Source organism: Rhynchophorus ferrugineus, unplaced genomic scaffold (assembly GCF_030347505.1).
Source record: "Rhynchophorus ferrugineus isolate W39M unplaced genomic scaffold, kcgeb_rfMv2 rfM9, whole genome shotgun sequence".
In the NCBI taxonomy this organism is placed as follows: Eukaryota; Metazoa; Arthropoda; class Insecta; order Coleoptera; family Curculionidae; genus Rhynchophorus; species Rhynchophorus ferrugineus.
The window spans coordinates 37,993,958-38,015,635 of NW_027472588.1; the positions used below are offsets into that span (position 1 = coordinate 37,993,958).

Here is a 21,678-nt window from a genome sequence, read left to right on the forward strand (position 1 = left end):
TCTATAACACAGGAGTATTTAATGACATTAAATCATAGACAATTCCCGAATATAACAAAATGTACTTATCAACAAATATGAATTAATATAATTGAGTAAAAAACACTCCACACATTTGCCGATTGCAATAGTTGCGGTTTCAAATCCTGCTGGGGCTGTAAATGTATATTTGTGATTGTGACATAATAGGACGGGATGTCTTATGAGATGATCTCTGAGTTGAAGCTGATTTATATTTTATTCATCAACGAATGAAAATATTTTATCAAGGTCGTAACTTTTAGCCAGATATAAAGCCTATTCAGTAACTAATAATATAGTTATGGTAAGAATCAAATCAACTCAATTTTCACAAAGCAAAATAGTCCACCATAGACAGGGACAGGTTGTAATCACTTGGTGCCATGTCTAGACTATAAGGTAGATGTATATTTTTTTTAAATTATTTAATAAAAAAGCTTAAGTTCGTATTAAGACATTGACCATAGAGAAGCAGTTCACAGTATACGTTTACTTGCCAATTCTATAAAATACACAGCAAAACTTTCCTGGTTCCCATTCCAAGTGATTTCTGCTTCGGAATTGGAGCAGGAAGTCAATCCACTGCTGTTTTATTGTGTATATGCGCCATGCCGACACTAAACGAAATCCTAACGGGCTGCCATCAAAATTATAAGTTTAATATTACATAAACCTTTTTACTTCCTATCTATTTCTATTTTCTTATTATGATAAAATGCTGTAATTTTCTGATTTATTGGGGATTGTAAGACTTTTTTTTATGTCGCTGGAATTAATAAGGAATGAAGAAAAATAATTGTAATGTATAGTCCCTATTAAATATGAATATAATGCAGATTGGATCTGCAAGAGGAAAATAATTGTTTCGCTGACTAGAATTGAGAGCAGGAACCACTATCGATTGCAATTTATAAAAAAAAAATAACCCGAAATTAAGTAACAGTCCTTATATATTATATTATTCACGCAAACATTACAAAACAACATTGATATCTACCTATCGGAATTCTAATACGACTCCTAAAATCCTACATGATTGTAGAGCAATACATTACTTCAAACAATCTAAACAATTGAAAATCCCATCTGGACACATTTGACTGCCTCTTTCGACTCTTTATTTAAATTTTAATACACTGTTTTTTCGATGTAAATAATTTATATGGAGTACTTATTATATATAGTAATACAGTCTCATTGTCGTTTATAATACGTTCTAGAAAATTGAACTATATTATTGTAATGTATTTATTTTATAAAAACGTATTATTTCGGCAGGAAAAAATTACGTCTTTTGCTATTTTAAGATTAAATATATGACGTCAGTTTCCAGTTAAAATGCAGATGAAACGACTGAATATTGTGATTGAAATGATCAAATAAGAAATGGTTATGCTATGGATTGTAAGACTTTTTTTTATGTCGCTGGGGATATATATATATATATATATATATATATATATATATATATATATATATATACATATATATACATATATAGTTCTATATAGTTTTGCTTTATCCTGTATATACAACAATTCTATATATAAATAGTCAGACCTATAATTTTGTAATGATATGCAAAACCCATGACAACATATGTACATACCCATATTGCTGGCCGAAATTTCACACACTCTCATGTTTTCTATTCACTATCTATAACATTTGTTTTTATTTCTACAACAAGCATGATTTTTTTTTAAATTTAATTCATTGTCTTAACCCATTATTTTTTTTGCTTTTGCATGCTCTTATCGTTTTTTTTCTATTTGCTTGTATCACAGGTCAAGGCGGGCTTCTCAAGATATTACGAAAGTTCCTAAGGATATTCCATGGTTAAGGTAAGTACTGTTTATAAAAAAACACTAAAAATATTGTATTGTACCCTGTATTATATGATGAAATGGTTTTAACTAAACTAACACCCAAATAGTAGCACTGGTAGTCAATAGCTGTATGTCAGTTGATATCTACAATTAAACTGATATATTATATTATATTATATATATATTATATTATATTAATATTTCTAATACATATCTTCTAAGAACTGATTCATATATTCGGAATATAAAAAAGTGTCAGTTTCATGTATTTTATCAGCGATATGTTGGTGAAAATGCGATGTATCAAGGTAAAAATATGTTAAAGAACCTAACCTAGCTGTTAAAGGCGATGGTTCTGACATTTCTCTACATAACTTAGTAGTTGATGAATCAGATAAACCAATATCAGACTGTTTATAAACGTTTACAGGCGATAGGAAAGGTCCAAAAGAAGAAAAAATAGTTACCACTACCATTTCAACATAGGGGTTTAATTGCTTGCTAGGCAAAAATGAAGAATTATTTGTGACTAGCCAGGAAAAGAGGATAGACTAACAGGTCAATTGAAAAGTCTCCGGCCTGCCATAGGAAACACTTTTTTTTGTCAAAATGATTATATTCACAAATATTTGAGTATGAGAAAGCTCTGTTCGAAGTGGGTGCCGCGCGAGCTCGCTTTTGACCAAAAACAACGACGAGTTGATGGTTCGGAACAGTGTTTGAAGATGATCAACCCGAGTTTTTGCGTCGATACGTGACAATGGATGAAATATGACTCCATTATTTCACTCCGAAGTCCAATCGACAGTCATCCGAGTGGACTGCACACGATGAACCCGCTTCAAAACGTGGGAAAACGCAACAGTCGACTGGTAAGGTTATGGCGTCTGTATTTTGAAATGCGCATGGAATAATCTTCATTCACTACATCCATGAAAAAATCCATGAATTTAGCTTCGATTTGCTTCCTCATCCACCGTATTCTCCAGGTCTGGCCCCCAGCGACGGATTCCTGTTCTCAGATCTCAAAAGAATACTCGCTGGGAAGAAATGTTCGTCGAATGAAAAGGTGATCGCCGAAACTGAGGCCTATTTTGAAGCAAAGAACAAATCGTACTAAAAAATGGTATCGAAAATTTGAAGGGTCGCTATAATCAGTGTATCACCCTTGAGGAAATTATGTTGAATAAAAAAACAAATTTTACCAAAAAAAATGTTTTACTATGGTAGGCCGAGAACTTGTTAATTGACCTGTTATATCTAAGGGTTCATGTATTTGAAAAGCATAAAAGTGTTAAGAAAGAAAGAAATTGCAAGCCAGACCGGTTATTTTCCAACCAGTTTGTCTTTACATGCGCGCTTCTTTTCGTACTACATTTATACCGGAATAAATCATTGCCGAATTGACTGATACCAGTATGTACTAGACGTAATTGTCCAATAAATTAACAGTATACACCTAACAATTGGTCTCTTTGGCACAGGGTCAAAAAAATTAGCGGTATGCTTACAAATTATCACTGATGCCTTCTCCGGTTACACGACTACATGGTATTCGTTGATTGGGTGTCACTGATGTCAACATTCATAACAGTTTTTATGAGGTTCATAATAAATGCGGCATTTTTCAGAAGAATTCAGTAAACATCTTTGGACAGAAAATATAATGCAAGGCTATATTTTTAAATATAGTGATGGTTATGCTTTATACGAAAAATTTAGGTTTGAGAAAGTTTTACTAGGAATTGATGCCACGTTTCTTACAGTCGATCAAAAACAACGTGTTGACGATTCAGAGTGCATTTTAGTCGCCTTATAAGCATAATAAAAAGAAGTTTTGAATCGATATAGCCTCCTTATTTTAAAATGTGCACGTGCACTTTAAAAGGTGCGAATAACTATCAATAACATCACAAACATTATTGAACCGACCATTAAAACGACGATAAATGAGTTCGTTGATTCATTGTTATTTGTTTCAACGGTATAATTGCTCTGGTTATTGAAAAATAAACCAAGGAAAAATATTTGGCTTAAATAAAGACGACTTAGCGGAAGAAAAGTCTATTTTTAGACTAAAAATTAACATTTCATAAAAGAAAATATGCAGAAATTAAATCCGTTATACTAAATTTATGACGTCAGCACGTCGTAATAGTACTGCATCAAATCTAACATTTGGTTTCCAACATTCGTCGGTTTAGATTACTATCACTAATGTTTTGAAGAATTTTGCACACATTTGGCAACATGGCCCAGCAGTATCAATCCAACCCGAATTTTAGAGACTAATTCGCATACGTGTTCCCACGCACCAGACAGCAACGTATCTCTTTTTAACTAGTATAAAATGAAAATAAAAAATTCACTCCGGGTTTAAACCGAATTTTACATCATTACAAACTGCAATTGGTATTTGGACGATATACTGGACATTAAATGTTGAATGACCTGAGATTGTTACTTTTTTTAATTATAAAAATTATAGAACAAAGTTGATCCGTACTTGACCGTAGAAATTCATACTGCTATAACATAAAACCTTATAGCAATTGGCCATTCAAAAATCACACTGTCTCTTCTGAATAACAAGCCTCAGTATTTTATTTTTGTAGTCTTTGTCCAATTTTGATATAATTCTTACTGGCTGTAACGCCAAACTTCATGCAATACATCAAAATGGTATTAGGAAACTTAGTTTGTTGGAAGCAACTTTTGTGGTAAACTATCGGAACTTACGTGATCTTTAGTAAAGTGACTAAACTAAAATTGAACAAGTTCTATTCCAGTAACTAAATTATACAAATTACAAGTTTTTACTATGTCGTTTCTTTTCTCCGTAAATATTAATCAAAATATATCAAACGATTTTGACGAAAATTTAAGGTTATGTATGATCTTTTTAGGCCTGTCAAATATCTTAAAATCAAAGTAGTGCTATTAATGATTAAACCATGTTGCTAAAAAGGTGTTTAATTAAAAGTGGGCAACAAAATTTGGAAAAGCATAACCCGTTACCATTTTACTATGTTTTTATCACAGTAGTATAGTATTAATATAAGCTTAATAATAAATAGATTACGTCAAACTATAACAGGTAATTTAGCGAAATAAATTTAAATTTTAAATTTTCTCTGTCATTTAATGAATAAATTAACATTCATATATCAATAATTGGTGTTGCTTTTGTTTCACATCGGGAGTCGGTCGGTATTAAAAATGATACTAATTTAATATGTTTATTCGTTAAATAATGAGACCTTTTTTCTTGTTTTTTTCTAGGAGTAAGAGTCGCAGCGTTGACCACGGTATATCGTCACCGTATGATCTGGCGCATTTACGAAGCAAAGTGCCATTAGATAGAGGTGAGTGTTATTTTTATTACCTAGACCGTACAGTTATGTGCATTAATCTTTTCAAAATATTGTCAATCCATTTCAATTCTATATTGAAAAAATGGCACACGTTTTAAAGTTATCCCATCGCTTTATTACACATTATACGACCCAGCATAACCATGAATAAAAATATTTATATTTAATAGAAATGCGGAGAAATGTCAATTTCAAAAATACCAAAACAACAAACTACCACCAAAACATCGCAAATATATCTGTAGAATGATATATATATATATATATATATATATATATATATATATATATATATATATATATATATATATATATTTATCCATTTTTTTCTTTTAACTTTTTATCCATTTTTTTCACAATAATAAAAGTTGCTTCACTCAAAATTCACAAACTAATGATCCGACAGCTATCAAATTTATACACGCATCTTTTGAGGGTTAGGGCTAACAAAAAAATATATGGATTTAACTCTAGTAGCGCCATCTATGTTTCAAACCGGGGATTTTTCAATTGATCTGTTATTTCTATCTGGATGATCAAAAGTGTACAATTAAAACGTTTTAAATTTACATTTTTTAAACATATTTGAATTGTGGTTACATTATCGACGTGGCAGTATCACGGGATACAATAAAAGAAACAAGTAAACCAATAAAATACCGTCGCGTCTCTTAGCATAGCGATTAAAACAGGTAATAAGTTAAAAGTAGCGACATCTAAATGTTGGATGTTGCGAAACATTTCGCGAAAATTTCCAGTTAACTCTCTATCTCTCCAATCATTCATGGTTCCAACCGTGTTGAATTTCTACAAGACATTTCAAAGGAAATTTCAAAAATTAAATAAATACTATGATATTACATATTTCTAAACTTATAAATAATTTTAAATTATCTGCTGTAATTTTATAATTTAGATATTGACATTATATATAAAAACCAGATACTAAATGATTATTGATATTTAATGATTATTTCTCTTAACTAGAATAACACATAATATAATTATTTTTCATCCTTTTTATTTTTATCTTTAGATGTTTTCGACAATTTTACTCTTATCACTAAATCTTCCACAAAATATTAAAATAAATTGTGAACTAAAATTCTCAAGAATTTATAAAACCCAGTCTATTAGATTGCTTTAAATGGTATAAGGAATTAGAATAATTATTATAACCGAAGCCACAAATTCTAGCATATTTTATTCGAAATAAGATTTCTGACGATATTATGAATGCGACTGGAACCAAGTCACGAAACAACAATATGTTCGATAAGGTTTACATATAGTAATTTGTTTACAAATTTTAATTTACATTCTAGATGGATTAAACCTAAGTTGATTTCCATATGCTACTTTCTTAATCTCTTGACTAACAATTGTATATATTTAGCTTTAACCTACTCTAGAACACAAAATATATAGCTAGGAACAGTATATTTTATGCTCCACAGCTTGTTGAGGTTAGAATCTTGATGTCATAAATTTAATATCCGAGAACATCGAAAATGAATTATAGATGATCAATAAATGTGAAGGTAAATATAAACAGTGTTATTACCACGCCGTATAGTGTCCAGTTTCTAGTATAAAAGATAACCGACAAAATTAGAGATAATGTATTGTTTTAGTCCTACCTATAAATCAATTTTTATCGTATTACATTTTAAAGCAGCCTCGTATGAGAATTAAAAAATATTTGATTGAAATATGACCCATACAGCAGATTAAGCCGTTATAAACTAGTAGCGTCGTCGCTATATATGTGCACGTCCTTGGCTCATTTGCTGCTATACTGCTGTAGGCAAAAAGTTGCCAAGCACATGTTTGCTTAAACGATAAAAGATAAAAAGATAAAAAAGCTTTACTTTATGCGAACGTGTGGTTAATAGTTTTTTCTTCCAGCAATAGTCTGCGATAATTTCGTACAAGTAAGTCTTATTTGATCCGGTCTCGCGTGCTACTCTTAAGTGTGTGTTAGGTATATTTATCGAGAAACAAACCTGTTGATTCGATTTAAGGAATAATAAAAGGAACCTGTGTTTTATATACTTGAGAAACTATATCTAGCCCAAAAATTAAAATAGTGAACAGTTGCAGAATTCATAAAGTGCTTTAATGGATACCTTACTCGTGATTATTATATTAACAAATCAGAAACAGTCAACACTTGCTGTATTTTGTTAAATTAATTTAAAAAATTAATCGAATAGTGAAAAAGCGTTCCAAAAATATTCTTTAATTCATCTACACCTTGCGACTACAAAAAAATATGTATCAAATTTAATTGAATAAAAATTTCTAATTGATATTCATTATATTTATGGATTAATACATTTTTTATATGCATTAGACCAATAATTAAATTCCAACTATTATACAGTTAAACCAAAAAAATCGGCAGACAATAACAAGTAAATGTCCTAACGAAATGCAGTTGCCATTAATCAGTTTATTAGTCGTCAATTAAAAAGCAGTAAAACTTCAATGTAGGCATCCCACGGATCACTATAATATATAGTTGTTATATATATAAATATATTTCTAGCAAATATGGACTTTATAAACAATTATTTTGACACAGATCATCCCTCATCGTGTGTGTTTATAGACCGCAATGGGGATTTCGATAAATTTGTTGTGATTTATTACAGGAATAAATCATTTTGCTTTGATATAACCAAAGGTTCAACGTGCGTTTTTTTTTAATATGAAGTTCCTTACTAATTCCTCTTTCTATTTTAGATCTAGATGGCTCCACAAACAGTTTGTCAGAAAGGAAGAAAACTGGACCGCCAGAAAACACAACTACTTATACGGTACAAGTTGCTTGTAATCATCACACGACGGTCATGACTAATGATATCATTTTGCAGGTAGCGGACCGGGATACTCTTACGTCTGTGGCAGCTAGATTTGATACTACACCTTCAGAACTCACCAAGTTGAACAGATTAGGAACTCCTTACATATTTCCCGGCCAGCAACTCTACGTCCCGCTGAGAGAAGCCAATGAAGATGATTCGGGAGGTTCTACGCCTGTTGAGGATACTCATGATGATTTACCACCAGAAGAAAAAGGTAGGCACAAATAGAAAACTATTTCATACGTCATTAAACCGAAAATGACATGACTAATAATTACACCAACAACGTAAATAATTAAACGCCTAATTCGATAATATATTAATTAAAATAAAGTTAACATCAAGATAAAATTGATGCTTGGAACATAAAAAAAACCCTTGTATATATTGTTAGTTGCTGTTTAAAACAAAACAAAAACGTACAATCATTATCGGACACGAATTTTCGATAAACGTAAAATTGTCTAGTTGATATGTTCAATGTTATAATTTCCTGTTACACTAGTATTATTCAAGCAAGTGAAACAACACACAACCGCAAAGCTATCGTATTTATTTATGTTCAGTAAGTTAAATAATAACTTGTAATTCCAATTGCATCTATTTTATTGTGAACAGTTGGCAACTGATACAATTCTGATTACTATCTATACAGTTTTTTGTTCTAAGTTCCGGTATAAGTATCTTTATCAATCCTTTAAAAACTTTGAAGCATTTTAAATAATTACTTTATCGAATGTATTTCTGTTGGGTTATATAATTTATAACTTAGTAATCCATATTTGTTTCCTATTTTTGACATCAAATATATAGTTGCCTAACGATCAAAATCAGCTGGCTGTGACAGTTATCGTAAAAAATCCTGTTTTAAATTATGCTTCGTTACTTTACAGAACTCTTGGACAACTTGCGGCCGGTCAGTCCCAAACCCGGTCACGTGGAAAGAGTCAGAACACCCTCCTGCACTCAGGGTTCGTCAACAGAACACGAGGAAGAACCACTGTCCGTGTTCAGAGAGCGTTTCCTCAAAATCAATGTACGACACATTACTGATGGAGAAGGTGTGGTATCTGGAGTTTTACTGGTCACTCCCAATGCTGTTATGTTTGATCCTAACGTATCAGATGCCTTGGTTAGTAGCTTAGTCTTATGCAAGTAACGTTATCTATAAAAATGTATAGCACTAAATGATAAGAACAATAAATACTTTAAATTGAAAGAAAAACGAAATACAAACATTATGCGGCTTATCAAAATAAATGTTAAATTATTTATTATTTAAACACCTTTATTGTAAAAGAAATGCAATTCTAGTTTGTTTAAACCTCAATACATAGTTAATACTTGTTAAAATCAAAGTGTATATTGTTTTAGAGATTATTTTCTCTGGTTATTATAGGTCATCGAAAAAGGTCCTGAAGCTTATGGTGTCATAGCACCAATGGAATTCGTAGTAAACATAGCAATTTACAACGATATAGCTCATATGCGGGTAGGTCATTTGGACACGAGTAGCAGTACTGAAAAGGCAGAAATTTACTATCCCAAAGGGGAGAAGGAGCATGATTCCTTATTGGTAAAGGACGAAACTTTCCCTGAACTAGGTGAGCAAATCTGTTTTGACCAATTGTATGTTATTGTATATTTGTGCTGTAAAGATATTCTCAAAAAACATTCTGTCTGTTCTGTAATATTTAACAAGACACTCTTCGTTGTTCTAAAAGTAATATAATTATTGATGTTGAAGAATTGAATTATTAAAAAATTACTATTACTAGAAAATAGGAAGACTTTTGAGAGAAAATCCAAATGTTATTTATTTTTCATTTTGTCTTATCAGTATTCAAAACTGTTGAATTCTATTTTTGAAGCTGTTCATTGAGCTTATGAAATAGTAAAAAGCTCGACAGAGCTAAATCAATGAAATAGGGCGAAAATGTGAAGGCACCTAAAATGAACGTTATCATGATGCTATTGGCCCATAATTTTGATCTCTTAAGAGAAATAGGTTCACGCAAATGACATGTAGTTCTCAAATAACATTTTATTTACAACAGAATTAATGAATAATCACATGATTTTATGTCTTAACTATTTTCTAATTACATTAATGCCTCTAATATGTAATGTTTTTATTTACAATTACTTTTAGAACACAACTGTATGTAAATATAACTAATTCTAATATTATAACTAATTTCTATTAGTACACAGTGAATGACTACAAAGTTTCCATGTATTTCTTATGGAATGGTTGTAGATAAATCCTTGTTTGTCCTAATAGCTCGAAACATAGTTCATTATCGCATTTATGGTTTGTTTTAATAGATAACATTGGTTGGCAAATTATACATTTTCTATTTTAAAACTATTTTTAATACAGAACAATTTATTTCAATACGTCATCTTTTGATATTAAAAGGGTTATTAGAGGACATGAGTAAAATTCAAGTTATATTATTTTAAATGTAATATGTATATTTACATCTCTTGTCCATTTTCTTTACTCCTAAAAAGAAAAGTTGGTAGGCTATGGAAATTGTGTAGACATACTGTAAATATGTTTGACTTCGCATGGGATTGTGTGTTAGCCTAGTGGTCTTGTCGTAGTGACTGGTACTGATGATGCTGAGTCTGTGTGTTCATGTACAGAGCGGGAAGGTGACGCCTTTCCTAAGGCTTTCGAAAGGGAATTGGTAACGCCAACGAATTTGGATGAGCCGGAACATGAACAGCGGACGTTAGAGGATAGACGAAGATCGTTATTGGATCATCACTGGCCAATGACCTCAAGAGATAGACAGTAAGCGGATGTTCTTTCGTCCGAAGACGAAACTGACGCCAGTTACTATTTTAGGTCGATTGATACTGACGAAATCCCAGCTGTTCCATCTTCGATTCACGATCATATTGAAGAAGAGAAACACGATGGAGAGGTGGAAGAATGCTGTCACGACTCTGGAATTGATGTTAGGGAAACTCCTCTGCAACCTGTGGCTCCTATTCCAATTAAGGAGGTAAATTAACCCCATGAATTCCTGACGATTTAAAAAATTAATTAACCCCCCCTTATATTGCAGCATTATAGCGATGCAGAAATAGTTTTATCAAAGGACTGGGTACCTCCGGTTACCATAGCGCCTACCCATTCTTTAAGCAGCGATACCGATAGCCCCGCAAGGAAGAAGACTAACAGCGTGTCATTCAGTCTAGATTCCAGCAGTGATGCCGATACATCAACAGCACAACTCTCCACAAGTTTGCTCGATTCCAAAGATGATTCTGAAAAGTCTGAAAGTAGGAAAAATAAGGTAAGATGCTAAGAAATAATAGATAATTGCTACAATTTTTAAAAAATATGTTGAAAATGGTCTGCTTATTGTGACCTGTAACTCTAAAGTCTGGGCCATGGTATTTAGCTAAAAACAAACACAATTATAAAACATTTTCCTTACTCGTCAGATTTGTCAATGTGTTATTTCTCGCTACTTTTAGAACTTCAGAAACATTGCTAGGGAAATGTCCTAGTAGGGAGAACAAATTCATATTACCGTTAATTTTACTTCAACAATATTCCTAAGGATAGCTGCTGAACGCCTTTAAATTAATATCCTCCTATTCTCAATAATTGTAACAATATTTTTCATATATATCCTATTTTAGTGCAACATCAAACAATTCTTTAAAAAGGCACAATTTTTCAGAAACAAGATTATTTTTAAATCAATCAATAAGCTGAAGAAACGCCTGCTGTCCATAAAATGCTAAAAAGTTTCCGAAAATGAGTTATTTTGGCTTCATCTAAAGTATGATATTAAAACAATTTGGTGTAAAAAAAATAATTATGGAGAAATAGGAGCTTGCTGACAAATTTGACATATGTTGAATAATGGAGATCATCAAACTATTAGTAAAATTATAACTTGGAATTGAAACTTAATAATTGGGTTCGCCTACTATGTACTGTAAAGTGTCAAGAAAGAACAAGTCGGTTTTAAACAAAAACCGTTGTAAAAACATCATATATTTTTGGCTTTTATTTTACTTTGGCAATATTGCTAATGATAGCTGCTCAGCGAATTTAATGAATTATTATCAATAATTGTAGCAATATTTGTAATACAACATAGAACAAATTTCTAAATAAACACAATTAATTTGTTTTGTCTTTTGTTTTTCAGATGTTAAAAAGACTGTCTTATCCATTATCTTGGATAGAAAAAGAAGATGAAATAACTCCTAGTCAGCCGCAGTCTGCGGATGTTCAACATTCTTCATTGTTCTCAAAAGTATTCTCGAGGTAATAATTGTGGTCTATATTATGTTTTTTACTAGTTTATCTTACTAACAAATTTTAATAAATTATTACATTTTTGTATAACAGGTCAATTGAAAAGTCTCCGGCCCGATACATAGATGGCACTACTAGAATTAAATCCATATGTTTTTTTGTTAGCCTTAACCCTCAAAACATGCTTGTATAAATTTGACGGCTGTAGGATCATTAGTTTGTGAATTATAGCATTTTGAATGAAGCAACTTTTGTTATTGTGAAAAAAATTAATAAAGGAATTTCGCGTGTTGATAAAATATTGCTTTTTGAAGGAAAAAAATACAGTTGAAACAAAAAACTTGGTTTGGATGCCGAGTTTCCCGACACTGCCCCAGGAAAATCAACCATCAAGGATTAGTATGCTGAGTTTGAACGTGGTGAAATGAGCACGGAAGACGGTGATTTTGAATGACCGTAAATTGAAATTGTATGAAATAACACACACTCTAAAGATATAAACTGGACGTGTACGTCATATAATTCACGAATATTTGGGTATGAGAAAGCTCTGTGCAAAGTGGATGCCGCGCGAGCTCACTTGACCAAAAACAACGACGAGTTGATGATTCGGAGCAGTGTTTGAAAATGATCAAGCGTCATAAACCCGAGTTTTTGCGTCGATATGTGACAATGGATGAAACATGGTTCTATCATTTCACTCCGAAGTCCAATCGACAGTCATCCTAATGGACTGCACACGATGAACCCGCTCCAAAGCGTGGGAAAACGGAACAGTCGGGTGGCAAGGTTATGACGTCTGTATTTTGGGATGCTCATAGAATAATTTTCATTGACTACCTTGAAAAAGGAAGGACCATCAACAGCGACTATTGCATAGAGTTATTAGACCGTTGGAAGGACGAAATCGCCGAAAAGTGGCGGCATTTGTATAAAAAGAAAGTGCTGCTTCATCAAGACAATGCACCGTGTCGCACCGTGTCACAAGTCAGTGAAAACGATGGCAAAAATCCATGAATAAGGCTTCGAATTGTTTCCTCATCCACCGTATTCTACAGACCTGATCCCCAGCAACTATTTCCTGTTCTCAGATCTTAAAAGAATGCTCGCTGGAAAGAAATTTTCGTCGAATGAAGGAGTGATCGCCGAAAGTGAAGCCTATTTTGAAGCAAAGGACAAATCATACTACAAAAATGGCTTCGAAAAGTTGGAGGGTCGCTATAATCAGTGTATCATCTTTGAAGGGAAGGGTTGTTGAATAATAAAAAACTAATTTTGCCAAAAATATGTGTTTTACTATGGTAGGCCCAGGACTTTTCATTTGACCTGTTACATGAAATTGAAATTAAATCTAATTTAACTTAAATTTTAAATAAATATAACATGGATTTGCACTAATTTATTAAAATAACCGATATTTAATAGCAACTACTAATCATCTAATAGATTTGCCTCATTTTACTAACCATAAAGATTGTTTTGTTTGCATCACATTGAAGCTCCCCAATTCACCTGGTGGACTTCGGGACGGGTCTGTTCACCAAGACGCCCTCCGAGGACAGCGGTGGTTCGGGGGGGCCGCACTCCGCCGGTAGTGGCGGACCGCCTCTCACCGGCGAGAGCGTCTCGTCCACCAGCTTTTTCCCCACGAACATCATCAGTTCGATGGGCGCTTCCGTGGGCGCTGTCGGCGCTCAGGTGGGCGCCTTGGGCTCCACCGTGGGTTCGACCGTGGGCGCGGTCAGTGCCCAGGTGGGAGCTACAGTTGGGTCTACGGTCAGTGCTGTTGGGTATGTGTGCGTACTTCACCTTGGGTTCATTTTCCCTGCATGTCCTGGATGTAAATATGTCGTAACCCGTATATATACGCTATATCAAAAGAGGCTTAATTTTTTTTCTATTATTTCGTGTGTCAATTGATATTTTTGCAAGCAAAGTAATAATCGTTGATAACACTGTGTGACAATTTTTTTGCTCTATAACAGTAACTAAAACGAATTTTTGTAACACCTAAATGGTACGTTATAAAGTTACTATAATTTAAATTATATTTTAAATAAAGACAGTATAAAAATTTAAAATCATATTTATTTATTTATGTTAATAATTTCATAAAAATTACTAATATATATTTACAAATAGATAATGAATCAAAAATAGCTCAGGTTTATGTGATCATTGTGACCGGAGTGATACATTCTGAAAGAAAACGACGAAATATCAACTTTTTCTCTGGTGAACAGTAGAATCCTCTTTCATTACCAACCAGCAGTAATTTGCTAACATTTTAGCATTCCATCTTTCTTGATAACGCTCTTCTATCTGTTTCATATCCTGGTGAAAGCGTTCACCTTGTTCGTCACTCGTCATTCCAAGATTATAGGGAATCCGAATAGGAACGCAAGAAATGGATTTTTGAAGACATTCTATACCCTATCTTTTTAAATTTTTATAACAAATCGTTCACTAAAGACTCGGCAGCTTTAAGATCGCCTAGAAATCCAATAATTACTTTCTTTAGAGATAACCAAGCCGCTAACTCTTTCGCGGTAAGACTTTCATCTAATTCATTGTTTTTTTTAAGTTTTCTTATTTGTGTTCCAAGAAAAATGCCTTCTTTTAATTTATTATCACTTAGTTTAGAGAAAATAGTTTTCAAATATGTAAGGGTGGAAGAATCACATTTTCTTGTGGAATAAAATATTCATATTTAACGTTTGATTTACCACAAAGTCAGTTCTATTTGGTCAATCTCTAACTTCGTAATGCTTTTGTGGGGTGTCTACTGTCCCACAAACAGAGAAAATAACATTCGTGAAATCTCCCTGTAGGCCAAGCAATACAGCAACAACTGTTAATTCAGCGCAAACTTTCCGTATTCTTTGTATTTGATTAAGTCTAAAATTAGTTATATGCAATGGGCATGGAAGGATATCAGTTGCCATTGTGGAGTAATACTATTCACACTATTACTAAGGAACTTGACGTGTTAGACAACCATATCGATAGACAATGTTTTTAACAATGATAATAAGGAATTCAGAACACGTAATCTTATTTATGTTAAAAAAATTGTGTTACACAGTGTAATAGGAGTTATTGAAAATAAAAAATTAAGTCCTATATTTTTTACACGTAGATTCATAGGAAAATAAATGTACATGCACACTTTTTAACTTTTTATTTGTTATTTATAGTTTATCACATCAACAGATTATATAGGGCTATATATCTATTTATACTTTTGAACGTTCTAACACGTAAATTTTTCTTTCCAGGAGATCGTCAGTTGGTAACTTTATCCGTCAACCCACCGAAAGTGGTTCCAAAAAGAAAGAACCGCCACCAAGATTAGACTACAAATCGATGGTGTCTGTGGAAGACAAACCTGGATTATTTGTTTCCGTGGATAGTAAGTTGGTTCTTGTACTTAATCGGGTAAAATGTAACTATACTCCGTCCAAAATAACAGTGAAATTACAACATTGAATTTATTACCAATTGCGGTTTGTAAATTCGTTTTTCCTTCTCATTTTATTCTAGTTAAAAAGAGATAGAGTGCTGTCTAATGTGTCCGGACACGTATAGTCCTTCCAACAAAACTGCCAATTAACATCAATACCGTCGAACGTATTGCCAAATTCAGTCTATAAAAACGTAAAATCCCTTTTAAACTGGGAGCATGTTTCTTTCTCATTTTACTACTTAGCATAGTTAAAAAAATACACAATGAAATCTGATGCTTCAGAACATGTAACCAAATCGGTCTATAAAATTCGATTTGTGTTGGTGCCGGTCGACACCGTTGTCATATGTAAATATAAACAAAATAAAAATATAACAACTCTAAGCTATTGTGGCTTCTTAATTAACTTTAGTTTAAATTCTTCAATAAATATGCATTAGATATACTAGAGTCTTAAAATAAATGATATTTTATAACGTTATTTTTATTTCGTTATTTTATTTACATTATTTTTCTGTCAGAGTCAAAATAAAGGAAAACTTAAATTTGGCGCGGCAACGTTGCATTATAAATTTTGATGACGCGTATTGGCTGTTTTATTGGAAGGACGCCTGGTTGCCAAATGTCTGAAAAATTCTTCACTGATAATATATTGAACACTGATAATAATTAGAGGTAATAAACCGGCAAACGTTTTGGCGCTTTGCTTGTTTTGATACATTTCAGATTGTTGCTTAATATTTGTGATTACTCTGATTGAAAATGCCAAAGCCCATAAATAGTCAGAAATAAGATATTTTTGACGGACTATAGGTACTAATGTAATATTGTGAAGGATATAGAGTCTTCAAAAGGAAAAAGAAATATTTATTACATTTTCTTCCGTTTAAAATAATGAACTAATTCAAACAATTCTTGCTTAGTTTCAAAACTGACAATTAACTTTACACCAAACATTTCATCACATTTTATATATATCAAGTTTTTTAGTGCTTATTTCTGTTTTTTGCTGCAGTTCGCTCACCAAATTATGGGTTAAATTCATTTGGTAGGTTTCAGCATGACAAATAACAGCATGATTCAACTCTATACTTATTAATTTTACTCTTGATCTCTTACCGACTTGATGTAATCGTACTTCAAAAAATATCGCTTATGCCAAGTCGGTAACGAGTACCTTGTGTTCTTTCACTTTTTCTCTATCCTATATGTATTGCTCTTCTCCAGTACCATTTTTGCCGAAGCCCTATCGAGTCGATAAATTGCCAATTTCTTGTTGTAGAACTGATACCAAGACCAGCTCGGTCGTGCGAAGACCCTCCGTTGTATCTTAGACTGAAGATGGGTAAGCCGTTGAACAAGAAAATACCACAGTCCACGCCTTTGATGTCTTACGGCAAGAAGAAAATGAGGCCGGAATACTGGTTTAGCATACCTAAGAATCGTGTTGATGAACTATACAAGTTTGTACAGGGATGGGTACCGCATCTATATGGAGAATTGGACGAAGAAAAGGTATGTGGTTTAGTATTTTACGAGTAACGAATGTTGATTTGGCAGAAAAACATAGTCTGTTCAAAACAGCAGTGAACCCACGTCATCTGAATTGATGTCGCAACGTTTCCGCATCAACTCGGAGTTTTAGTTCAGTTTGGCTTTGACATACAACAAAATTCTAATCTAAATAAAATAATTGAACAAAAAATTTATCATATATAATTTATTTTAACATTATAGTACATCTAAAAGCTACAGTTAATTATACAGGCGTAATAGTTTATAGGTTAGAGTTATAACCTTTTATCACTATTGCTTTCAAGAATTTTGCATGCGTCTGAGTACCGGACGACTTTGACAGACTCATTCGTTTACGTGTTCGAACTAATGAGACAGCATTGTTTCTCTTTTTAACTAGAATAAAATGAGAAGGAAAATATTGTCTGATTCTAAAACGAATTTACAAATTGCGGCAGGCAGTTCATTCAAACCGAAGTTTGAATTTCACGTATCCAGACAGTTCTTGCTTGTATATCTTTCTCGACCAGAATTTATATTGTAATAATTATTTCAAATCCATTTTTTTGCGAAAATAACTTATATTTCTGGTAAAGTAAATGCGTAAAATTGTTGCAATCCTTTGCACTAGCCACTTCGTAGCTCCATGTTTATATACGCGAGTACAAGTACTACCATTTCAAGAGTTTTACGAACGTTAATATGACAATTAAATGGTCTCAAGTCAAGCTTGATAAGAGTGTACTTTCCAACCAAATTCAAAAAATGAAGAAGAAAACCTATCTGACATCTGATCCTTTGGATACATCTCAAAACGTCTTTGAAGTTCATACTGTAGTTATTTAATTCCAATGTATTCTACAATACGCAGGGTTACGATCAGAAATGAGTGACCTGAGGAAATGAGACCGTACGAATGTACGATATCGGGTTATGGACCGAAATTGCTTTTTTCTGCTTGCACAACAACTGCCTTAATTGCTGTTAAGTTTAATTTTCCACAATTTGCATTTCATTCTTAAAGGTTTTAATGACTGTAATTCAGACACGCGTTCGCAAAATTACTGGGACCATTAATTTCAAAACGAAATCTTTACGTCGGCCATTAAGGTTTTTTTTTAAACGCATCATCCACCGTTTCAGGTCAAAGAGAGAGGTTTCATGCTGGTCGATGTGGACACGGAATTGTGGAGCGAGGAGGCCACGCCATCTGCCAGTCGTCATGGTAGTCAGGGTGAAGAAATAGCTGAACTAACCAAAGAAAGTTGGGAGGTATGTCGTAAAACAATTGTTTATTTAATAATGATGTTGATTTTTATATATAAGGTTCTGCATGCTATAATGATTTTTTTAATACGTATAATGCCTCAATTTTTTTGGAGGCAAAATATTTTTGTTGTTGTGGTATTAATTTATTTAATCAGGACAATATCTGAGCTTTGGTTTGCTTTTGATGCAGCTAATCAAGGCTCCTTATGCTAAGATCTACAACATCATCAAGACGCAGACAATGTCAGAAGGCAGTGTTGATGAGGTGACAGTACATCTAACGCACGCCACTACAACTCACACTGTGTCTACAAAATCTCTTCATAGAATCCTTAATACCTCCCCTCTGTATAGACAATTAGATGTCTTCTTGCCAATCTTATTAAATATTAACTAAACCCCATTTAATGTGATGCAGAAAAAAAACATGTTAATATTCAATAAGACTTAAAAATAACTTAACTATCCTCCTTAGCATCTATCTATAGAGAAAAAGGTGGGGATTACATATTCCTCGTAAATAGAGAGTATCTTGGTTAAGAAGCTTAAAAATAAGTGTTAAAAAAGATTATTTTCGTTAAAATCATCAAATATTCATTAAGTAGTTGTAAAAGTGTTATTAAATAAGCACAGCATTATTTATTATTACACTCGTCTATCATTTATTTGACCTATTGCAGAACTGTAAGTGTGTTGATCATATGTATATTGTGTTGTGAATATGTGTGGAAAATAGCAAGTAGTCACGTTTATAATACAATATAGGATGGATCATCTGGTTTCTTTTTAAAAAATCGATTGAACTACAACTGTGAATATTTTTATCGGTTTTTGCTTGTCTATTGTTTGTGCTTTATTTCTCTAATATCTCGATGGACTGCTTTAATTATTATCATTGTAGTTTATTAACTAGTAGTCAGTACCATAAGGCCGTTACAATTTTCATTGTCATAATTCAAACCAAACAGTCAGTTATCATGGTGCAGTGCTTTCTCTATCACTGTGTATGGAACTGTAAGTTTGATACTTATCTAGTTTGGTTAAAATGTTTAAAGATACTTTTTATGAATGGTCAACACATCAATCAAAATAGTTCTTAATAAGAGATCAACTCCATACAATCTCTGGTGGTAAAACATTTTTTAATGCAGAATTAATTTTCAATTGATTATAGTATTTATTTTTCTGTAGGTTTTTTTTCAAAAATGTTATCACTGTAACTAGATCTTTTCACTTAATTTTTTTCTCTCAAGTCAAAAGGTTTACTACAATGATCTCTTTTTGTTGTTTTACCAATTTGGAGGTAATTGAGCTGCTAATTTGAAAGCAAAAGAAATAAACTTTCTAGTGATATGGTTTTAAGTCCTTTTTGACCGATCTATGAACTCTAATTCACTCTGTACTAGGTTCGCGCACCCTTTTGTCCCTTATTTTGATTCACGACAGTCGTGGTAGATCCAAGTTTAGTCATAGTGATGGAATAACGTTTAAATCCTTTTAATTAATAAATTCAAAAATTAATTGCCAGCGACTACAGCCACACATTGTATAATTAAGATAAAGTATTGTTCATACAATAATGATTAATTAAACAATGAAACTAATACCGCTTTTGAATACTCAACTAACTTATCGAACATTCGATTATGTGCAAAAAATATATGTAGTGTACTAAGCGACTTAACATCCGAACTTTACCCATAAACTTTTAATGTATCGACCATTTTTTTTGCAAAATGTAACGTAGGTGCGTCCAATGAGGTCACCGACAAATTCGATTGGTTCAATTGAATTCGATAAGCGGGTGAAATTGTGAAGGTCTTTGAAAAAAAGTTGCATAATCACCGGCAATTTAAAAACAACTTTTATTTCCATTAATGCTAGTGGCGTGTATCAGAATAAATTAAATCTCGATAGTATTCACGACCGCGATAGCGGTTCTTCTCTGTAATATGTGACACGTCTAACCGGACAATCGAACGGTTCTACGTCGTTTCGGTATCATCTTTTAATGGACCAATTTTTTCTCTTATAATTTGGTCGTTTTTTTTTTCGTTCATTGAGTACCGCTACATATTGTTAAGCCATGTACAGCGCCGGGGTATCTGACCTTGGGTCTGTTACACAATAACTGACTTTTTTAGTAAATATTTTCACTACTTTAACCAGTGTCGCGTTGTAACTGTAATAGAAATGAAAAATGAAAACCGTGGCATCGTTAGTGAGTATTCCAAAAATGTTGCATTTCATTATGTTTATCCTAAAAGTTAAAATTAACGTAAGTTGTTTAAAGTAAGTAATCCGGGGAAACTTTCACCCGACCAAGAATTTCGACTAGTTTTTTTTTTTCGTTCTATCGCTTGCTTCATTTAATCTAATACGCCATGTGTTCATATGTTATTTATGGTATTTGGATCATCATTTAATAAGCCTGTTTTCATTTTCTGGTTTTGTTTTGGTGTTTTTATTGGGTCTTGATGCACACAATTAAAACGAACCGCTCGACCTTCCAATCTTTGGCGAACAGTGTTTTCAGTAAGTCAGCTGTTTTATTATGGGAAAAACGAAAGCTAAAATAGTTGTAAGTAGCTTAATTTTGTATTAATTAGCTATCCATGTTAGTGAATATTTAATGATAATTATATTAATTATATTCGAGCTACTGTAAGTATATTTCCGTGTTTATATTATTATGATGTTATATTTATATTGCACAACTAAATCTTTAGTGAATATTTGTATAGAAACATTAATCTTTTTTTGATAATTACCGTCTATTTTGTTAAAGTATGACTATAGATTTTTCAAGAAAAAAATTAAATTAAAATGATTCATAATTGAAGGATTTTTATCCGAATTACTTGCTATTTATTAATAAAATCTGTTTTAGTGTTGTACTGTAAGTTTTATTTTGATCTAAAAACAACTTTAAAATAGTTTTTCGTAAATTCGTAAACATGGTGTTTTACAAGATGAATGTTTTTTCTTTGTATTAAAAACGAGGATAATATTTTAGTATTAAAATGTATTCCCACCTTTTTCA

At 32.4% G+C, this 21,678-nt stretch overlaps 1 protein-coding gene and 1 long non-coding RNA gene across 27 annotated transcripts in view; one reads left to right on the plus strand and one right to left on the minus strand.

The window, feature by feature from the left end:
* mtd (TLD domain-containing protein mustard) overlaps positions 1 to 21,678 on the plus strand; it is a 141,346-nt gene that overhangs the window by 113,760 nt on the left and 5,908 nt on the right. For 4 of the 26 annotated variants that reach the window (XM_076414847.1, XM_076414846.1, XM_076414848.1 and 1 more), the window contains 15 exons: positions 1,809 to 1,865; positions 5,133 to 5,215; positions 7,973 to 8,046; positions 8,104 to 8,308; positions 8,988 to 9,226; positions 9,494 to 9,698; positions 10,705 to 10,897; positions 10,952 to 11,111; positions 11,175 to 11,405; positions 12,276 to 12,394; positions 13,885 to 14,175; positions 15,664 to 15,797; positions 17,134 to 17,366; positions 18,510 to 18,638; positions 18,826 to 18,900. In XM_076414847.1, coding sequence (XP_076270962.1) covers positions 1,809 to 1,865; positions 5,133 to 5,215; positions 7,973 to 8,046; positions 8,104 to 8,308; positions 8,988 to 9,226; positions 9,494 to 9,698; positions 10,705 to 10,897; positions 10,952 to 11,111; positions 11,175 to 11,405; positions 12,276 to 12,394; positions 13,885 to 14,175; positions 15,664 to 15,797; positions 17,134 to 17,366; positions 18,510 to 18,638; positions 18,826 to 18,900 — 2,428 coding nt within the window. Of the gene's footprint in view, positions 1 to 1,808; positions 1,866 to 5,132; positions 5,216 to 7,134; positions 7,914 to 7,972; positions 8,047 to 8,103; positions 8,309 to 8,987; positions 9,227 to 9,493; positions 9,699 to 10,704; positions 10,898 to 10,951; positions 11,112 to 11,174; positions 11,406 to 12,275; positions 12,395 to 13,884; positions 14,176 to 15,663; positions 15,798 to 17,133; positions 17,367 to 18,509; positions 18,639 to 18,825; positions 18,901 to 21,678 lie in introns of those variants that run through there. The other 22 variants (XM_076414856.1, XM_076414849.1, XM_076414850.1 and 19 more) reach the window with 14 other exon arrangements.
* Positions 1 to 21,678, minus strand: part of LOC143202918 (uncharacterized) — a 196,216-nt gene that overhangs the window by 102,812 nt on the left and 71,726 nt on the right. The gene's annotated exons all lie outside the window — the stretch shown is intronic.